The 23,723-nt window shown below is 27.9% G+C and overlaps 1 protein-coding gene across 1 annotated transcript in view; it reads right to left on the bottom strand.

The window, feature by feature from the left end:
- LOC136090199 (uncharacterized) overlaps positions 1-23,723 on the bottom strand; it is a 97,767-nt gene that overhangs the window by 61,362 nt on the left and 12,682 nt on the right. Inside the window, exons 4-9 of the mRNA XM_065816399.1 lie at positions 22,572-23,076; positions 21,771-22,048; positions 7,710-8,330; positions 6,803-6,995; positions 1,929-1,990; positions 349-409 (exon numbers count right to left, since the gene is read on the bottom strand). Coding sequence (XP_065672471.1) covers positions 349-409; positions 1,929-1,990; positions 6,803-6,995; positions 7,710-8,330; positions 21,771-22,048; positions 22,572-23,076 — 1,720 coding nt within the window. The remainder of the gene's footprint in view (positions 1-348; positions 410-1,928; positions 1,991-6,802; positions 6,996-7,709; positions 8,331-21,770; positions 22,049-22,571; positions 23,077-23,723) is intronic.

Raw genomic sequence — 23,723 nt, 5'->3', positions numbered from 1 at the left:
AAATCTAAAATTTTAAAATAATAAACATTTTAAAAGACATTCAAGCTATTTTTTTTTAAACATTTTTTTTCTAATTTGCTGTTAAAAATAATTATAATTTTTGTATTTGTAAAATATAATAATGGCCATGGCAAGAAGAAGACAAAATAGGCTTATCTCCAAGCCCCTAAGCCTATTGCCAAGTCCCTTTAGATTTTTATAAAACCTTGTTTAAACTTAACTGATATAAAGCGTTAAAACAATGAATAAGAATTATTTATGGGAAGTTAAAATAGTAGTTTAATCTAAACAGCTTGGTTTTCCATTTTAAAAAGATTTCATAGAGTTTAAGAATACATAACATTTGACCTGTTTTTAATAAAGCCATTGAATCCAAAGAATCCACCATCAATGAAACTGTTGAAACATCCTTGGATAAAACAAATTTAAAAAAGATAAAAATTAAAGAAAATTAGTTCTATATTTATATTAAAATATATATATATATTAATAAAGTTATAGAAATTATAGAACTATATGTTGAAAATATGTTGAAACAAAAAATATGAATAAATAAATATGTACATATATGTATGTTAAAACAAAAAATATCAATAAAAAAATTTGTACATACATGTATGTTAAAACAAAATAATAATAATCATTATTAAAATTATTTATAAATACTCATTTATACATTTCATTTTAATCATTTAAATGATTTTTTTTAGATTTCAAGCTCCATCAAGTCATTATTTGAGCATTTAATCTTGTCTCTAAAGATATTTCCTGTTTCAAAAAATAAAAAAGATCTTACTTTTTAAGGCAGAAGCAACTATAAATGCGCATTTATTTAAGCAGTGTGAAATCATACTAAAATACCTGCTGCCAGGGGCTTCAATACATACACCGACTATCTAATAATATGCTGCAGGAAAAGAGTGCCAATACATCGACTTAGAGTTTATGCTATAAAGATAAGTAAAAAGTAAAAAGAATAAAAAAATACTAATATATATGTTGTAGTAAAAATATGTATATACCAGGCTGTTACAGGAAGTCACATGCCTAGTTTGTCAATGCATAGAATAACTATTTTAGACAACTTGACCACGGCTGATTGCATATTTTGACAATTAAAGTGATTTAAAAATAAGCCAAAAAAATTATGTATATACTCTATAGTAGATTGTTAGACATCAATAGCATTCTGGCCTCTATTGCTTAAGTCTATTCTTATTCAAACACTTCTACAGCCTGCTGCCCATTTCTGTCATAGTCTTACAAAAGTCTTCTCCAGAACTATTTAATAAGTATTTAACTTTTTATGATGAGGCAAACAAAATTGCTTTTTACATATCAAAAGCTTTTGATAAAGTCTAGCATGCTAGTCTTTTTCAAAAGCTCTTTTCATATAGCATACCTGGAATCTTCCTAAATTTTTTGTTAAATAATCACAGTAACAACATTGTACTTGATGGAAATCACTCTCCTTTACTTTGAGTAAGCTCTTAGGTTCCAAATAGAATTAACTTTTCCAAAAATAATCAATGCAGATAAATGTTGAAAAATCTGATTGAAACAGAAAAATATTTGAGTATTTAACACATTTAAAGAAAATTTGGTATTAATAAAAATGGTTAATACATTTAAAGAAAAAAGTGGGTAATACTGAACAAAGATGGTAGTAAGAAAACTAGATGGAAACTGTTTCAGACAATCTTCAAATCATTACCAATAATCTTTTTTAGTAACTACCTTATCAAAAAAAATACCAAGAATTACATACAATTAATAGCTTTTTTAAAGACTTCAAACATTTTTTAGATATCTTTATTTTTCAATATTTAGAATATGTAGGCAGATTCTAGACTTCTCTAAATTTGTTAAATTTAGTTAAATTTTGTGGAAAAACATTTAAAAGTTTGTGCATAATCTCAACACTTTACCTGAAAAACAGAAACAGTTTCTTGTATCTGAAAATCTTTATCATCAAGCTTGATAGTGTCATCTAAAAAAATAACTACAAAGTATAAAACTTATTCTATATACATACATACATACATACATACATACATACATACATACATACATACATACATACATACATACATACATACATACATACATACATACATACATACATACATACATACATACATACATACATACATACATATATATATATATATATATATATATATATATATATATATATATATATAACTAGTTATATATATATATATATATATAACTAGTTATATATATATATATATATATATATATATAACTAGTTATATATATATATATATATATATATATAACTAGTTATATATATATATATATATATAACTAGTTATATATATATATATATATATATATTATATATATATATATATATATATATATATATATATATATATATATATATATATATATATATAACTAGTTATATATATATATATATATATATATATATATATATATATATATATATATATATATATACTAGTTATATTCTATATATATATATATATATATATATATATATATATATATATATATATATATTAGCAGACTTGTGCTAAATGTTGCAACATGATGCCCCTGACCAGGGAGTGGTGGCCCAGTACAAGGGTACGAGGACGTGTACTGGGCCCTGATTCTGGCTCAGGAAACTGGGCCCCCAATCCTCAAAAAGAAAAAGTTTATTTTAGTTCTATAAGTTTCTATCAGGGCATTTTTTACAACATTTTATTTAACTTGCTTTCACGTAGATTTGTTTCTTTGTTTGGTGTCCGCGGGAAACAAACACTACGTCAGCCGTAATAATAAAAGAAATACGCTAAACTTTAGTTTAGCGTAAATAAAAAATTTGTCAAGAAAAGTAAGTAAAACAAACAAAAAACAACAAACTTGAAACAAAATGAAAATTTTGAGCTAGAGCAAATAAATCAGCTGAACAACGAGCATCTCGGCTAAAAAAATGAGAACGATATGTTCAGGCAAGGGCGGCTGAAACAGAAGAAAGTAGACGCAGTATTGCTAAACGAAAAGAGTACCGAAAACAAGCATTATAGTGACAAACGATTAAACGATGTTCTCCTCTTTATCTGATGAAATTAACCATCCCATCAGAAACAGAAAAAAGAGAAAATTGTTATTGGAAAGTTCAAAACAATAAATATGTAAAATGCATGAATTCATTTGCTTTGCATTGATAAATATGGTTAATATACGTTTCATAAATAAAATTGTGTGCTTAATGAATTTTTGTTATTACTTTCATTTACTACTACTCAATGTGCTCCAGTCCACTTCCTTTTAGTCCATGGAATTTATAAATAGCACTACTATTTTTAATTCCATGGACCGATAGTAGTTATAACTAAAACAAAAGAAACCAATGCCCTGGTTTCTATTATAGGACATATTTTTAACTTTATATTTATTTATGTTTCAGGTGAAATGAAGGCAAAAAAAAAAAAAAAAAGAGGCAACACAGAAATACAAAGCTGTTGAATTGAAAGCAGCTGGTAATGATCCAAAACAATCATTGCAAAGCAATGCAAATAATGCAAAAAATGTCTAATTTTTTTTTGTTTGTTTCTGATTATACGCAAAACAAGCAAATTCATACTATGACACAGATGGTCAAGAAGGATATTTCAGAAGAGGTAAATAATTCAGTATTCTTTTCACTATCAGCTGATGGCACCACTGATATTACACTCTGTGATTAAACTTCTATTGTATTATGTTATTTTACGCTTACTGCAGATGAGGCCGTTGTAAAGGAACATCTGATTTTAATGGTGGAAACTGAAACAACGACTGGTGAAGGAGTAAGTGAAAAAATCAAAGATCAACTCAAATCAAATAACATAGATATTTAAAAGTGCGTGGGTATGTCTTTTGATGGTGCGAGCAATATGCAAGGAATAAACAAATGAGTTGCAACACACTTAAAGCAGTGTTCTCCCATGGCAATAAATATTTATTGTAGATCTCATGAAACAAATTTGGTTATGAAAGCTTGTGCAAAATCTTCTGTTGTTTCTGTTAGCCTTTTTGGAACAGAAAATAAGCCTGGTGATGTACAGAAATTAAAGACTTTTCTATACAGAAACTCAAGGAAACAAATAATATATTTAAGAAGTGCAAATCTCTTCTTGAGGATGTAAATCAGCCTCATGAACTGGCTGCTAACCATAGCATTTGTTTCAGTTCCTTACAAAATGGTACAGACTGACTGCTGACATTATACCCTGCAGTAATCAATTGCCTTGAACATATTTTAAATGACAGAATTTAAAATGAATATTCAAAGTAAAGCACAAGGTTTTTTATCCCGATTTTAGTCATGAAGCAATTGTGACTTATATTTCTTCAAAGAAATTTTTACTATCTCGGGTCCCCTAAATAAAATTCTTCAAGAATAAACACTTGATTTTTCCATTGCTATAATGTCTGTTGATGTATCACTGGAAAAGCTTCAAGTACTAAGGGACAATACTGGCCAAAATGATATTTTATCTACTGTTAAAATTTGAAGCTCAGCTTGAACAGCAAACATTTGTTGAGAAAAGGACTGGCAAAAAGAAACAATTGAACTTCGATGAAATAGAAGACGAGCAGTTTACTCAGGCTAAAGATCAGTGGCTAACAAAAGTGTTTTATACTGTAGTGGATTCAGCAACTGCAATTCTTGTTGACAAATTTTCTTCACAGCGAAAACTCTTAGAAAGCATAGACATCTTTTTGTTGAAGAATATGATTGAAGATATTAGTCATAATTTTCATAACTCTAATTCACAAGAAAAAATTCAATCAGTGCTTAAAAAATTCAAAATTGGTATCAGTTTGTCAAAACTTGTCAAAACTCACCAAATTGGTTGACATAAGAGCATGTTGGGGACCGTGTTCTCTTGTCATGAGAAAATGTGGAATTTAACGCATTCAGACATAATAAAAAACTGATACAAATGAGTTATGCAATAATTTGTATCTATAAAAAACTTTTTTTTGTATAAATTTAATTTTCCTTGATCGCTTATTTGTCTCTCGTTAAAAGTACTTTACTGGGCCCCTCTTCTGGAAATTCATACCTGCCTTTCAGGTGCCACCACATCCCTGCCCCTGACTTGCCGTGCAGGCAGAAATCTTAAAGCAAACACTTCTAATGCTCAAAGAAACCATAAAATCTGTAATTGTTTATTATAGTTTATTGAAAATGTTAATGAGTGCTTTAGCAGAAAAATATTTCTAAAGTTTTTGAAAAAAAATTTTAAAAATCTAAAAACAATACAACTTGGTGGAGATTTTTACAATTGGAGATTAACTAAGTTGTTAGTAATAGAGATTAACAAATTTTAAATTTTAAATCAGCATATTTGAATAAGTATAAGAGAGTTAACTTTCATAAACTTTTGTTGTTGCTGTACAGTATTATTATTATTATTATTGTTATTAATAGTTATTAATAATAATAAAAGTTAATAATAATAATTAACATTATTGTAATGAACAAAAAAAAATCAACGAAGAGCAACCAAAATGATACCGGAACTAAGACATCTTGAGTACAAAAAAAGTATGGAAATTTTGGGTTTGACAACTGGAGATTAGACGGCAGAGAGGCAACTTGATCCAGCAATTTGAGATATTTAAAGGTATTGAAATCATTAATATTAAGCAAAATCAAACAATGAACTCTATTTGCTCATTATGTCCAGCATCTAACATTAGCGTAGCAAAACATTGAATAAATCCTGAATTTGTCAGAAATTGTATGAAAAGGCAATACTTTTTCAGCAATAAGGTTGTTAATGGATGGAATAGTCTCCTAGCAGAAGTTTTTTTTATCTATAACAGTTAACAGCTTTAAATATAACTTACAATTGGTCAACTTAAAAGCAATAACAAACAAGAGGAACACCAAGAAAGCTTACTATTTACACTTTATTTTTTAAAAACTAACTTAAGTTATTCATTAATTAATATATACAGGCTGTCATAGATATTACCTGGCGCTTTATCTCAACCTTATTATTATTATCTTCTTGTTTTTTTTTCTACAAGTTATCTATAAGTTATATATAAATTATATATAAATATATATAAGTTATATATAAATTATATATATATATATATATTTATATACAAATACATATATATACATATATATATTTATATATGTATATATATATATATATATATATATATATATATATATATATATATATATATATATATATATATATATATATATATATATATATATATATATATATATATGTATATATATATATTAGTGTTTTGGAGTTAAAGAGTTGAGAGAGTTTAATACTTTATTGTGGTAAATTTTTAAATTTACCACAATAAAGTAGCTCCTTAACTGTAGTGGCCTTTTCGGCCTATGAGGTAAATAACATTAATATATATATATATATCAACTTGTTTCTCCGCGCAGCGGCCTTGTTCATCAAGGTTTGTGTTTCGGAGTTAAAGAGTTGAGAGAGGGTTATAACCACAAGTAGCCTCTTCATCTGTAGTGGCCTTCTCGGCCTTGGGGAGGTGAATTGTAGAAAATATATATATATATATATATATATATATATATATATATATATATATATATATATATGTACATATGTACTAAAAATAAATGAAAAATATAAATTTTAAAACTTTAAAATTATTGAACTTATTCATAAAAATAAAAATATTTTTTTGTAGCATAAAGACAAATAACAGCTAAAACTTGAAAACCTCTTAAATGTAAAAATCTAAATCATGAAAACTTATATTTTTAAAATCATACCTAAAATATTTGGTGTATCAACTTGGATATTATTCAACTGTTTATTGTAATCTTCAATCCATTCAGCAACATGTAGTTGAAAACCAAGAGCATGAATTCTACTTCTGAAAGTTGAGTTATTAGTACAAACTTTTAAGAGTAAGTGAGGCACATTTTGGCTGCCATATATTGTAGATAATGGAGACAAAAACATCTAACATAAGGGAAACAATCAATTATATTGCATCTAATGGAGTCAAAATATTTAATAAAAAAGAAACAATCAATTATATTGTAGATAATGGAGATAAAAGCATCTAACATAAGGAAGATTATATATAGTCTGTTTCTCTGTGTTGCTTTCCCTGTGTTCTTTAAAGTTTGTTGCAATGTCATAGGGCTGAGATAGAGTTGTAACAATTTAAAAAAAAACAACCTCTTTAAACATATTGGCCTTTAGGAGGTGAATACCGTTAAATATATAAACTCAAATAATTTAGCAAAATCTACCCTCTTTAACCCACTCTGTAAACCGTTAATCATGGAGTTCAAATTAAAATTTGGTTTTTAAGAGTTAACAGATAATTAATTTTAGGCCCTAACAGATTAAAACTCATGTAAAACTAACATGGCGAGCCAAGCAAGCTTCTCAACATGACAGCTTTTTGCCTGAATTATTTTTTATTTCCGCCAACGACATTTGCTGCCATAATAAATATTAAAATAACCACTTAAATGCTATTTATAAACAAAATAAACAAACCAAATTAATTTATAATATAATTTAAAAGAAACCTTAGCTTCTGATTTAGAGTATAAATAATAAAATACAATCTATTAAAGTAGAATAAAATTTATGAAAAAAAGTTTCAAATGTGTTAATATAAATAATAAAATACAATACATGAAAATAGCAATAACTAATTACCTTTCTAACCACACAACAGAGAATATGAAATGGAACCCAATAAATGCACTCTAAAATGATGTCTAATAAAAAATGATCAGTATTGCTAAAAGTTTGAAAAGTTGATTGCATAAACATTTCCATTCGATTTGAGAGCAAAGTCAAAGGTGCATGATCAATTTGGCCATTCAAACATAATATAGAGGTTAGACACAAAGATATCCTTTTAGGATCTCTAGAAGTTAATGCTTCTGTGAATAGTTCAATCGAACAGTCTTTTAAAATTTTTACAAATTTTCCAGGTTGAATCTCTAAAAATAAATACTGAACATCCTTAAAAAAAAAATTTGATTTTATAAACACCTTTAAGTTTCCCAATTTATTCTGAAATATTTCATCCCAATTGGTCAATTGTGATATCTCCTCCAAATAAGGCAGTGAATTAATTTTTGAAACAACAACTTTAATCAAAGAATCGTCTGAGTGAGTTTTGGAAATAAGTTCTTTTTGATACTCAGTTCCACACAAAACAGCATGCTGATAGATAAAGATGCAATCTGTTGGAGTTCCATTGAACAAACCAGAAAACAAGGATGGATCTTTTACATTAAACTGTATTTTCAATCCTTGGACTTTATCATCCTAAAATGAGCAATTGATTTTAATTAGTAATAGGCCATTGAAAAAATAATTGATTTCAGTTTTGAAAGTAATATAATTATTTAATAAAATTTTTATTTATATAAGCAGAATTTCTTCATTTTTTCATATTTTATTCAACTTTCTCACTTTTCTTCTTTTCCACTCAATTTTAATTATTTTATAAAAGTTTCATTTAAAAGAAAAATTTTAAAAGTATGAGGTAAACGTTTTTTGTAATAACCATTACTTCTATCCCCTTTGTATTCACCTTAAATCAACTTTGTACCCATCTTACATTCACTTTTCCTGGTATGTGCAAGTGTATACTGTGCAACAGTTTAGTTAAAAGATGAGGAAAATCATTAAAGTTAAATGAGACTAAAGTAAAACATTTGCAATTAAAGCACAAAGAAAAGTTTTAAATATAAGAAATCTTAAACTATTTTTGAAGCTCCATATAATTCTAACAGCAATAATATATTACAAATTAAAACTATTCAAGGTTTTGAAAAAAAAGGTAAGACCACTAATCTGTTCGACTCCATAAAATATTAGGAAAACTGATCGTATTGGATGTTAATTCTATTGCTGAAGATTCAATAAATTGATAAAAGATGCTTACCCCAATCATAAATTACCTTGTAGAGCATAATTTAGCCAAACCTAATTGCTAGCATGTATATTAAACTGTTTAAAGATTTTTGACAACTGATATCATAAAAATTATATTCTCAAGCATTACTGGGCACAGAATAAATCAAACAAGATTTATATAAGAAACTGCTATTTCTTAGCCATTGATTTTTTTGAAAGTAATTATATTAGTGAATTATAATCATATTTACAAAAAGTTTGGAGAATTAAAATCTCTTCAAGCAAAATTTATCTTATTGTTTAGACAATACAAATAAAGTTGACTCTCAGTATCTTGAGCTTACTAAAAAGGGACCTGGAAAAAAGTTTGAGATATAGAGATGATTTTGGCTCAAGTGAGTGTGCAAGGGACGGGAAATAAAGTTCGAGATACATAAAAGTGTGGGATATTGAGTAGTCAAGATATTGAGAGTCAACTGTAATATTAAACTTAATGTTTAAAAATGATACAAATAATATCAAAGCTAAAATAAAAACACAGAAATCAATTCCATTCTCTCTTCATACCTTGCAAATTTATATTCATGACTTCATATTGAGTTAAAAATCCATGAATATTATTTTAACTTTATGCAGAAGAATATCAACTCATTTTAATTATTCATTAAAATGTGCAAAATCAATTTAGCTGCAATTAAATACCTCACAAAATAAAACAAGTTCATTTTAATGAAGTTGTTTAATTTTGTGAGGTACAATCTAAAAAGAATGTTGCAGTGTTATTACACTTATGTTATTACACCAAAATGCAATAATAATGAACTTCCATCCAATGATGTTAAAACTCTATTTGAAATCTTGACAAAAATAAAATGAGGCAGGCAAAAAGAAACTTCACTGATATAAAATCTTGATAAATTTTATATCAGTGTATGCTGAATCCTTGATATTAACTACTTGCAGTGTATGCTAAATCCAAAATAGTGATTACTATATCAACATGCAGATGACAATGTTATTAGAACAATGGTTGAAGAAGCTTGGAAAAAAATGAATGTCTTAAATCAGAAATGGATATTCAAGTTCAAACTCACGTAATAAAAAGTCAAGAAAAATGAAGGATAAAATTGTTCAATAAATAGAAAACTATTGATTTTTCCCTCTTTTAGAAATTAAATAGAGTCCATTTTTAGTGTTGGATTAATTGTTAGGGCTGGTTGGGGTAAGAAGAATGGCATTTACATATCTTCCATCAAATGAAAATTAAAGATTAGTGTTGTTGAAAATATATACTAAACAACAAAAACAAAAATCAGAAAATGAATAATACTTATTTTTATTTACTATAATGTTAAGTTAAATAAACAATTTAAAACAAAATAAAAGTTATTTTTATTTCATTAAAAAAAAGTATCAATAAATCTTATCAATAAATATTATCTAAAGAAGATGTTATCACAATATATTTATTAAAAATGAACTAAAGTAAAAAAAATGAACAAAAAACTAAACAACTTCAAAATAGTTGCCAATATTAGAGTACTTCAGAATTTTTAATACAATTTTAATATAACTTTTATAAATAAACTATAACCTTAATTTTTTAAAATAATTTTGAAGCAAATTTGTTTTAGAAACCTTTAATTAGTGCCATTAACTTTGCATCTGAAACCCATATAAGAATTTGACATAATAGCATAGACAATGTAAAACAATGACAAAAAGAAAAAAACTTTTTAAAGAAACAAAAAAAACTATTTTAACTATTATTCAAAATTAATTAATTAAACAATTTAAAATTAAACAAACAATAAACAATTTAAAAAATTATTAGTCATTAACAAAAGGCAAGTTGAACATTCTATTTCCAATACACATCTGACTACTTCTCCCAAGGATAAGGCCAAACATTTAAAAAAAATATATCCTATAACTCCACTGCAGTTTGTGGACCAGACAATAATCTTGTCACTAAAAGACTACTTCCAGAACTTTCCAGAACACTTTTGTTCGTTACTCTTTAAACTAGTTAACATTTAACTGAATCTTGTTTTCCATCCTGCTGGAAAATGGCAACAGAGCAGAGTGGTGTAAAACCACAAAAAAATAACCATAATTAAAAGTTTTTCAAATCATAAAATAACTTTTTTTTTTTTTTTAATGAATTATACTGCTTATATTATCTAAAAAAATATAGGTTAATTATTTATGTTTATTAACAGAACCGTTATATAAATTTAAAAGATGTCGCTTTTGTAAGTCATCACTTTTTAATAAGGATTAAGAACAGTTGACCTTAAGTGTGATTTCCCTTCTGTGACAGGCTTGAAATGACAGGTAAAGTTAAATCCAAGCAAAACTCAGTTGTTTACTGCTAAGAAGTATTACAGAGCTATTGATATTTTTATTTAATAAATGGCAATTATATATGGGTTTATAAATGGCATTTTCCTTTAACTCAACAAATTGCAGTGGAATTAAAGGAAAGTTTGCACCATGTGTTGTATATATGGAAACCATATTCATAATGCAAAGTTAGCATCTGCTAAAGTCGCTTCTCTTTATCTTGCTTGCCATTTCATTACTACTAATTCTATTCTCTAATTGTGCAGCCATGACACAGTGGTTAGCGTTCTGGCTAGTTCCAGAAGTCCTTACAATCTTAACTGAGAAGTTTATGCCTCCTCAAACCAAGAGGTTTGAGGTTCAACGCCAGCTCTATCCCAATAAGCAACATTGGTAAGGGAGGAGGTGTGGACTTCCTTGTTGAATGCTCTTCTGCAGTGCTCTGTGATAAGATTGTAAGGACTTATCGAAGCAACTTAATCACCACAAAAAAAAAAAAAAATTCTGTAAATCTCTTTTTTGTCTTTGTATGAAATTATACTATGGAATTATAGCATGGAATTATAGTATAAAAATTATACTGTTGTAATATTTTGGCTGGTTCTTTAATGTTACCCTTTTTTTCTATGCAGGATCAAAAAACATAATGCAAATATAGTTGGACTTGTTCTATCAGCCAAGTTTGAGCCTTTATTCCTTCATTGCAAGGTCACAGCTCTTTCTCTTTTCTACAAATACAATCATGGCGGTGGCAGCTCAAACAAGCAATCATCTCTTGTTTTACTAACCAAAACATTCTCCTAATGCTCTAAAAACTTTTATTCATCTGGCTTTTTTCTCAACACATTAATGCTTCATTTTTTCTCAACTTGTACAATTTAAAGCTATCTTTTGTCAAGTGTTTTTTTGCTCTTTAACAATATTCTTTGTTTTTAACTTGAGTAGTGGTTATTGGCAGTCTTGTTGAAATTAGTTTTCGTACTTTCAGTTGGAAAATTGGAATCTTTCTTTAGATTCAGTCGGACTTAGACTAATTATCTCTAGTAAATTAGTGAATTAGAGAATTTTTTAATTAAAGTTAACTAATTTTAAAGCTAACATTTAAGCCAAAAATAAAACATTAAGCAAATTATTATATATATGTATATATTATATATATATTCATATACATATATATATATACATAAAAAAGTCTAATTAAGAATTAAAATATATATATATATACATATATATACATACATATATATGTATATATATATATATATACATACATACATATGTATGTATATATATATATATATATATATATATATATATATATATATATATATATATATATATATATCTACAATGCAATATTAGCTGCTCAAGATTTGTGTCAACCTCTAAAAACTACAACACTTATTAACCCCAAACCTTTGATGACCCCCTATATTCAAAGCTTAATAAAATTACGTCAAAAATATTTCAAAGTTGGTTCATACATTGAATGTATATTGAATGGAGGAAGCTGCAAAGATAAATAAACTAATCATCAAAAGAAAAATTTTTTATAACAAACACTACATATCAGGCAACACTGATTTTTGGAAAGAAGCAAAACAATGCATTAAGTTTATAAATAAATCATCAATTTCTTAAAATCTAGCTAATAAACTGTACGATCATTATCATGTTTGGAAAGATAAAAATATTTATGATATCTCAATCTTTATTAACATAAATGCAGATCAACCTGCAAATCACATCTTTACTTAGAATAATATTTTAACCCAACTAAGCAAACTAAAGTCTGGATCACCAGGCCCTGATAATCTGTCTCCAATTCTGTTAAAATCATCCCGTTTCAAAATATCTGCATCACTCTGTATTCTATTTAATAGACTTATTGAATGCAATCATATGCCAGATCAATAGAAATCAACTCACTTAACACCTATGCCTAAAATAGCAAACCCACTTTCTATGGAAGATTATCAACCAATAGCTATCACTTCTGCTCTATGCAAAATTTTTGAACATATCTTGTGTACATTTATTGTTAATCATCCAAAACATATTTGGACCACAAATAAACAGTTTGGGTTCCTCCCTGGACATAGCACAATGGATGCTATAATTCAAGTAATAGAAGACTTTAGCTACACAAAAGACAATAAATTATCAATATTTGCCATCTTTATTGATTTCTCTAAAGCTTTTGATATAGTTGATCACAACAAATTGCTAATAAAACTTCAAAACTTGCTTCCTAGCTGGCTTACATCATGGATTGCTAGCTACCTACATAACTTTTGTCAAAGAGTAAAAACAATTGAGCATGTAACCGAGTGGAAATGTATTAAAGCTGGAGTCATTCAAGATAGTGTTCTTAGACCTACTTTATTTATATTATTCATACATGATATGAATGATTTTTTACCACCTGAAACAAACTTACAAAAATACACCAATGATATATTAACTTACATCATCTATGACAAAGATGCAAAAAAACTACCTCTATCTATTGTGGATGGCGTAGCGAACTGGGCTACTGTTAATGGCATAAAACTCAATCATTTAAAGTGCAAAACATTATCGATAGAGAGTTGTCACCCTAATCAAGTTGCAATTCCTTCGCCAATTCTTTTAAACTCTAAACTTGAATCAGTTGATTGCTACAAGTACCTGGGAATCCTAATAAACAAATATCTTAACTGGGATGATCAATGGATAAAAGTTCATAATACTATCATGTCAGTACCCTACTTACTAAAACACCTTAAAAAGATTGGTCACACTCAGTTAAACCTACTTCAAATTTATAGATCCTACGCACTCACATTCACTCATACATCTCACATTATGTAAAGCGCCTATATTCTTGTCTTGCAGTATTGCAGAAAAAAAAAGAGCTTCAACTATTCCACAAACAATCAATCAAAGTTATTGAGATCTCAAACCACAGGCAGAAACCCTGACAGAATATTATATAAAACCAATACCGCTAACACTACATTGTATCAAAAAACGTTTGTTCAGAAATATTTACGTATACTTCGAGATGGTATCAAAAATCTATACTTTTGTGAGTAATTCACTGTCGGTGCATCTCCCACTTATCATTTTTTTTAAATAATACTCCAGATACATTATGAAGAAAAAAATGTAAATGCTATGCAATTTTAAATAAATACTTATAAAATAAATAAAATAAAATAAATATATGCAGCCGCCAAACTTAAGAAAACTGAGGTCGGCAATAAATTGCCAACCTTAAACTGTTAGAGGTCAGCATCAGGTCGGCAAAAAAAATTTGACACAAAGGGGTTACTCTATAACATAGAAATGGGGTCAGCAATTATTTACCGACCTTAAACACTTTTAGGTTGGCAGTTAGGCCTATGTTGAGGAATGCCAACCCTAATTCCAAGGGCTGTATATGTATTTATACCCCTGTAATTGGGTCATAAATTGATTAATAATTGTAGAAAAGTAATTAAAAAAATATTAATTCAATTTTCTTGTTGAAAAAGGCCACCCACAAACAAAAAAAATCCAATTAACCATATTTGTGTATGGTTAAATTTGTAAACAATTTTATGATCATTATTTTTTAATTTTAATTTTTTTAATTGGAGAGTCATTATGTAGTTTTAAAGCATTTAACAGCTTATTGTTACATCATAACACTCTAAGACTCTACAAGTACAAAAAGCTACTATGTATATCAGAAGAATGTTTTGTTGTATTCAGCTTAATTAAAGCATATTATACAATTTTTATGTTAGAGAAAACAAATCATAGCCGGAGTTCTCTTTCTTTTTACAGATGAAAAAAAGATCTTGAAGACACTTGATTGCTCATTCTCCCCGTTGATTTGTTTTGGGAATTTCCAACCTTTAACAACTGATAAACAGTATCTGCTTTTGCATCTGGTAGATCTAGGGCATGTAACTTAACTTCTCTTTGTTTTTTCTTCAACACTAACACTTAATATTCTTGTTAACTAATTTGGTAATTAACATTTACCATCAAAGTGCAGTGACCAGCTTTCTAAATGTAGTGTTTTCTTCATTTCTTTAAGTTTAACAACTTCTTCAATAGTTGATCTGATTATATTAGACTGTGAAGGTTTGGTTGCAGTTTTGGTTCTGCTGTAGTTCTTGCTGGTACTTGGGGGCTAAGATTTGGAATTTGCATTAATGTTGTTGAAGTAGGCTTTAAGGACATTTTTCTTCTTTTGGATGGAAAGTTTTTGAATAAGCAGCCTTTGCAGTTGCATACTCGACCTACCTTTTGCTTTCAATCTGAAGATGATAGAACCTTTTGTCCTCACTGCAGAGCCATTTACCATCCTTTTTTTTGTAATGTCAAAACCTTCATTCAATGGATCAAATTTTCTTTGTTTTACACATTTATTGTACGTCTTCAGCACTTGATCCAGTTTTGCCTGTACAACTTGAATTGATAAATGTTGAAAATTCAACTTCTTTTGCCATAAACTTGTCGCTTCTTTCTCAATTTACCTTATGCATTCTTGTTTGATGGGTTCTCCCAGAAACAGATAGTGACCCACATTTTGGATTTTGAGTGGTACCCTGCTTCTTGGCTTCAGAAAAAGTCTTTATAACAAATACTTGAAAAAAGTCAAAAAGTTAAAAAGTCATAATCATATATATATATATATATATATATATATATATATATATATATATATATATATATATATATATATATATATATATATATATATATATATATTTGTGTGTGTGTGTGTGTGTGTGTGTGTGTGTGTGTGTGTGTGTGTGTGTGTGTGTGTGTGTGTGTGTGTGTGTGTGTGTATATACAGTATGCAAAAAAAATAATCGTACACTTAAAAAAAAATCATAATTTTAAAGATTGTATCAAAAAAATGAGTTGTCCGTTAAAATATTTAAAAGTTTTTTTTAGATATCTTATTAAGTATTGTTTTAAGAATTGATTTGTGTATTGGTAAATTATTTGCTTTTCAAACCCTTTGAATTTTACACAATTGATCTAATAATGCATAAAATTAACTGCAAAAAAAATAATTGTACAGTTTAAAAATAATGTCAAATTGATCAAATTCCATGGAAATTAGTATCAAGTGGGGCCTCCTTTAGCCTTGATGGCCTCATCTAGATGATTTGGCATTGAGTTGATCGAATTTTGGGTCTCTTCTGTTATTATATTATACCATACCCTCATTATAGCTTCTTTCAAGTTGTCTTTGCGTCTAAATGCTTGGTCGCCAATTTTTCTATCCAAAATATACCACCAATTTTCTATTGGATTCAAGTCCAAACTTAGAGATGGCCATTCCAAAACACTGATATTATTTATGTCAATGTATACCTTCATTTTCTTAGTGATATGTTTTGGATTGTTATCCTGCTGGAGTATGAAATCGCTTCCCATTCTCAATTTTTAAGTATATGGTTGCAAGTTGGCTTTGAGAATTTCACAATACATTGAAGCATCCATTTTGTCATCAATAAATGTATATTTCCCCACTTCTTTTCAACTCATACTACCCCAAACTATCACGTTTCCTCCTTCATGCATTACACTACCTCTCAAACAACTCTATAAGCTTCTTCTTTTTTTCGCCACACTTTTTGGACTCCATCCAATAGACGATGGAGTCCAAAAAGTGTGGCGAAAGAGACGAGATTGCATTTTGACTCATCTGACCACAAAATTTTTTTTCAATATTATATCAGCATTTTTAAGTACTTCGATGCAAATTCCAATAGACATTTCATTTGTTTAGAAGTTAAAAAAGGTTTATTTCGAACCACTCTACCTCTGTATCCTTGTTCTCTTATACAATTTCTGATTGTTTGAGGAGTCACTGTGATGTTATGATCTTCTTGAATTTTTAAAACTAATTTAGCTGCGGAAACAAATCTATTTTTCTTCACATTAATGATGATATTAATGTGAAGAAAAATAGATTTGTTTTTCTTCACATTAATATATATAATGATATTTCGATCGATTGCACTAGTGGTCTTGTGTTTTCATCTTCTACCAGCCACACTAGCAACGGTTCCAATCAGATTATGCTTCTTAACAATTGAGAAAATGAAGTTATGCTTTGACAAAAATAACATCAGTGTTTTGGAATAACTATCTCTAAGTCTGGACTTGAATCCAATAGAAAATTGGTGGTATATTTTGGATAGAAAAATTGGCGACCAAGCATTTAGACGCAAAGACAACTTGAAAGAAGCTATAATGAGGGCATGGTATAATATAATAACAGAAGAGACCCAAAATTTGATCAACTCAATGTCAAATCATCTAGATAAGGCCATCAAGGCTAAAGGAGGCCCCACTCGATACTAATTTCCATGGAATTTGATCAATTTGACATTATTTTTAAACTGTACGATTATTTTTTTTGCAATCAATTTTATGCATCATCAGATCAATTGTGTAAAATTCAAAGGGTTTGAAAAGCAAATAATTTACCAATACACAAATAAATTCTTAAAACAATACTTAACAAGATATCTAAAAAAAACTTTTAAATATTTTAACGGACAACTCATTTTTTTGATGCAATCTTTAAAATTATGATTTTTTTTTAAGTGTACGATTATTTTTTGTGCATACTGTATATATACATTAAGGTACATCACTTATAAAAAAAAAAGGAAAGAAACTTCTAACATCAATATTATAGTGCCAATATATATAATAAATTAAAATTCGAAAAAAAAATTCAAAGAAATTTTTTTTTACCTACCGGGGAACTGATTCTTATAGGAAGATGTCAGATTGTAAAAAATCACAGATTTAAAAAAGTCATATCTCAGTGAGTTTAGTTCGATTTTGACGTTCTTTGTGTCTAACAAATGATAAAAAAAAAGGTAAAATGATTGGCATTGAAAAATTGAGATTATACCAGGGCTGATGACGCCAGAGGATCAGGGGGTCACTGCCCCCTCCCCTCACTTTTTCTATAAAGCCCCCTCACTTTTTCTATAAAAGATTTTTTTTTTTGAACAAAGGTTTTGAAGTTTTTAGATATGGAGAACCTTTTTTAATAGTTGATGATTGTGCTCCCCACAACTCCCCCAAATTTGAGAACCATGTTGTCTGTCCTGTATATTTAGAAATGCAAAGTTCAGAAAAGTTGTAGATTATTTTTAAATATTTATTTCTACATTTATTACATTGTACAGAAATATTGTTTGTATTATATTTTTGTTAATTGCCAGTATTTATTTAATATTAATTAGAAGAATGAGTGCTCCTAAAATTACTAGATTCAATTTGGATAAAAAAGAGTCAAAATTTTCACTGTATTTGGGTGGAAGTAATGATCTTAATCCTTCAGAAGTGCCTATTATTAAAGATATCCTGAGAAAGGGTTTTTTAATACAAGAAAGTTTACTCATTGAAAAAGATATTGACAAGTATGTAATGAAAAGTTAAATTTAAAGACTGCAGAAATATTGTTTGTATTTACTTGTATTCACTTTGTTTTATTTTTAAGGAGGCTTATGTCTGTAAGAGAACTTAGTGTACAATTAGCAGACTTGGTTCTTCAACAGTGGACAAGATCAAATGCTCTTTTCAAGTTTCCTGTGGTGATAAACAAGATATCTTAGGTACAAAAAATAGAATTAGCCTGGAATAAGTTTAGTCATATTTCAAGAGGAAAAGCAGCCAAAAAATTGTTTCTACCTGGGAAATCAAATTAGATCAATTGCTTGACATTACATCTTGTAAATGTGAAATCACTTTATGTAATGCTCAAAATTAAATAGTTGTCTAGATTTTGCACATATTCAGTGTACTTGTCCGAGGGAAAAAAAGATTCCAAAAAGTAAACTTATTTGGTTAAAAGCTGAAAGAGAAAAAACTGGGTCACTATCAAAATATCAAATGACTTGTAAAGATACTAAGGAAACAGCTAGACAGGTTTCTTTAGAAAAGAGGAAGCTGAAAAGAAAGTCAAGTCTAGAAAAACAAATCAGAAAAAAAGAAGAGGAAGAAACTTCAAAAAATAAAGATTATGTTTATTCTTTCATGCATGATGATAATTCAAATAGAATAGAAATGGAAGATGAACCTGCTTCAACAGATAAATGGAAACTAAATTTTATGTCCATTAGTAATACTGCTGAAGCTTCTTTGAGATTTGATATTTCACCAGCTGCAAAAGATTTGATATTTCAACAGCTGCAGCTTTTCTTCAAGACCTTATTCTTGGTAACTTTTTAACACCTGAAATGCCCTATTTGGCTGTAGATCCGTAAAGTAGTAGTGTAAGTGTAGAGTTTAGTAGTAAAGTTGTTAGAGCTAGGAAAGCAGTAATAACTAAAGCAAAGACATTTCTTTATTTCAGTAATAACTGAAGAAAAGAAGTTTCAATTACAACCTATCAAAGGTATATTTGCTGATAGCAGAAAAGATTTTACCAGAGTTTTAAAGCACAACCCTGTAACAAAACGATTTTATCAAAGGGTTGTGAAAGAAGAACACATTACTGTTACTTCTGAACCTGATGGTCACTATATTACACATTTCACACCCATGAAGGCAATACCTCCATATAAGCCTGCTAAACAAGCAGCTATTGGACTATTTAACTGGATGGTTCCTCAGGGAGAACATAAATCTCTAGAAGTAATAGGAGGAGATTCAACAAACGGTGTAACTGGTTCAGGGAAAGATGGAGTTTTGTTGACAAATCTTGAACAATTCTTAGGTAGAAAGTGCTTCTGGTCTATTTGTATGCTACATTGCAATGAGCTTCCTTTGAGGCACATTATTGTCATTTTGGATGGACCCGCCAATTCAAATGTTGGTTTCACTGGACCGATTGGAAAAGCTCTTTTAAAAGTAAACAGTATGGAAAAACTTGATACATTTGAACCTATTGCGCAGTTGGAACCATTAATCCAGATCCCTGAAAAAATTCTAAGTTCAATGTCAACAGATTTAGCTCTCTGCTATAAACTGATTACATGTTTGACTACAGGCAAGATGGACCCAAATCTTAAAATGGCTAAGTGTGGCAATCTTTCCCATAGCAAATGGCTTACTACTGGAGAAGCTATTATTTTTCTCCATGAGTATGGAGAAAAATCACCATGGCTTTACTGATGTGCTAAGAAGATGTCACTTAATTTTAAAATGGGTAGTTCAAGTGTATTTTCACATGTGGTTTAAAATCAAAGTGAAACACAATATTGTTGAGGCCCCGGAACACACAGTAACACTGTTAAGACTGCTGAGAAAACAGGAGGATGAGATAAAAGAAATCGTTACTCCCTACATAAAAAATGGAGCTTATTTTGCTCATTCTGAATCTTTGATTCTTTCCCTTATAGCAAGCTCAGATAAAGAATCTAGGAGGTTTGCCATTAAAACCATCAAAGAGATACTGAAAAGTTCAGAGTATGGAGACACTCAATTCAGAACAAGGAAGAAGGTTCAACTCAATCTGGGAGCTATATCCATACAAGAACTGATCAACTGGGACAAAGAAGATAAATCAGAACCTGTATTTAAAAGTCAAATACCTACAAAAGATCTTGACAATTTCTTAGAGATAGTTAATATTAATGTTATTTGTTTTTTTCTTTTTCATATCTGACATCTTAAAAATAAACAAATTCCCTGGTAGGTAGAGAATTTTTTTTTCTTTCTAATTTTTTTATTATTACTTAATATTATATGAAATTTCTAAAAGATAAAAAAAGTTCTGGTAACCCCCAGGCTCCCAGCTCATCAGCCTTAGTTTAATCTTGGTTTTTCGACGCCAATCATTTCCCTAGCTTTTTTCATGTGTTATACACACATAAAATAAAAATTTCACAGATGTTTACTGAGATAAAAAAATTTTTAATTCGAAAACTTTACGTTCTGATATACAGATAATTTACGATTTTATGATAACAAAAAAAACAGTTCCTTGGTAGATAAAAAAAAAAATTTTCAAATTTTTTTTTTGAATTTCATTTATTATATATATTGGCACTATAATATTGATGCTAGAAGTTTCTTTGCTCTTTTTTTTTTTAAGTGATGTACCTTAATGTGTGTGTGTATATATATATATATATATATATATATATATATATATATATATATATATATATATATATATATATATATATATATATATATATATATATATATATATATATATATATATATATATATATATATATATATTATGTATATATGCATATATATATATATATATATTAATAAAATTTTATGTATATATATATATATATATATATATATATATATATATATATATATATATATATATATATTAATAAAAAGTCTAATAAAGAATTTATAAAAATACATTTTTTTAATACAGTTTTTGAAGAATAAGTATTATTTATTTTTTTATTATAGGTTTTTTTATTTATTTTTTAATATTATTATTATTATTTTTTTAATATAGGTTTTTTTTAATATAGTTTAAAATCAAATTTATAGCTCAAAAGTTAAACATACATCGCTTTTTTCCATTCCACATTGTTGTGTAAAATTTAAAATGTCTTCTTTTGTGTAACTGCTATTAAATGATGCTGGAACCGTATTCAATTTTACTAAATGTTTAATACTTTCGTTATTAACTAAAAATTTTAAAAATGTTCCATGTCCAAGATCATTAAAATATTCATAATTTTCATTGATTTCTGATGTTATCTGTCTTTCCATTCTAAACAGTGACTCAATCGTAAAGTCTGTATTTTGAGAAAGCCACTTTTTTGCAGTTTCTATTACCAAGGCTAAAATATATGCTAAGTTTTATAAAATTTATAAACATTCATAAAAAACATTTACATTTGTATCTTCTGAACAAAATGATTGCAGACAGTAGAAAAAAATTTGATAGAAAGAAAGTACTATAGCTAAACTGAAATAAAAGGTTAGTGAAATAGTTATTAAAAATATTGTAGATGATTGGCTGATGGATGTTATTGTTAATTTATAACTAAATAAAGTTAATTTATGACTAAATAAAAATTTTTTCTAGAAAAAAATGAAACTTTGACTCCTTTTCTTTTTTTTCAACTTTAATTATATTCACCTCTCCTCATCTCACCTCACCTCACCTCACCTCATCTCACCTCACCTCACCTCTCCTCATCTCACCTCACCTCACCTCATCTCATCTCACCTCACCTCACTTCACCTCTCCTCATCTCACCTCACGTCACCCCACCTCTCCTCATCTCACCTCACCTCACCTCACCTCTCCAAGGCAAAGCAAGATAGTTTTTGTAGCTTAAAAAAAATATTAGCACTTACCTTTTGGAGTTACAGAATAACCTGATTGATGCTTGACATTTAACCTTTCTTTATTGTTCTCTTTTAACAAATTTTGTATGGTTTCATCAAAACCTAAACATCTTAGAATATCAATATCATCCAACCCTATAACTTTGAGAGGAGCTGTTGAAAGCACTATATGAATGATACGACTTAATAATACATCTTGCTGAACAGATTTTAGGCACTGCATAAATTTAGATAATGTTCTGGATACTAAAGCATTAGATATAGAAGAACCATTGGAAAAATACTTAGATACCTCCTGTGTCATATGAGTCAGCATTGTGTGAATTTCTTTGAAAGCATCAAACAACCTCATTCCACATAACTTCTCTATAAGGTTTTGTGGCCTACTTGATCTTACAATTTCATTTAACTTATGATCAAAGTATAAATCAAGTTCTTTACGAAGTTGATCATTAAAATACTTTATTTGATCACGTTCATTTTGGATATCTCCAAACTTAGCTTTTTTGACAACCTAAAGAAATGAATTTTAATGATTTTTAATAATTAATTCCTTCAAACATCTTCCATATAAATTAAAAAAAAAATTAACAAAATTAAAAAATGGCATTAAATAAGTTTAATCAAAACTATTTCAATGAAAGTAATAAAATTAAAAATAACAACCATAGAAAAATAATAATAATACTAATTGAAATAATAGTAATAGAAGTAATAGAAGTAATAGAAGTAATAGAAGTATAGTAATAGATTTACTTTCCTTTTTCAGAATTATCACCTTTATAGTTAAAAAAGCTTATCGCTTATCGCTTACCATCTGAGAACTTTGAATTGACACTTTGAACCATGGATAGAAAAAAAAAAAATACTGTTTTCTTAGTGTGCGTATTAGTTCATTAACATTAATTTGGTACATACAAGACAATAAATATTTATTAAATATAAATATATAATCATTTGTTAGAATAACTTGATCTTTTCGAACATGTAATTCCATAATATGCAATTATTAGAGGCCTCCATCATTAGCAGATGATGATTCTTCTTAACTAAGTAAAGATAAAGTTTTATTTTTTCTAACATACTTTTAAAAATACATTTAAGATAATATGATGTTCTGTAATTACTCCAAGATAATAAATTTTGCTTAAAGCTATTTTG

This window comes from Hydra vulgaris, chromosome 13 (assembly GCF_038396675.1).
Source record: "Hydra vulgaris chromosome 13, alternate assembly HydraT2T_AEP".
NCBI classification, from domain to species: Eukaryota; Metazoa; Cnidaria; class Hydrozoa; order Anthoathecata; family Hydridae; genus Hydra; species Hydra vulgaris.
This window is presented reverse-complemented; position numbering and strand designations above follow the sequence as displayed.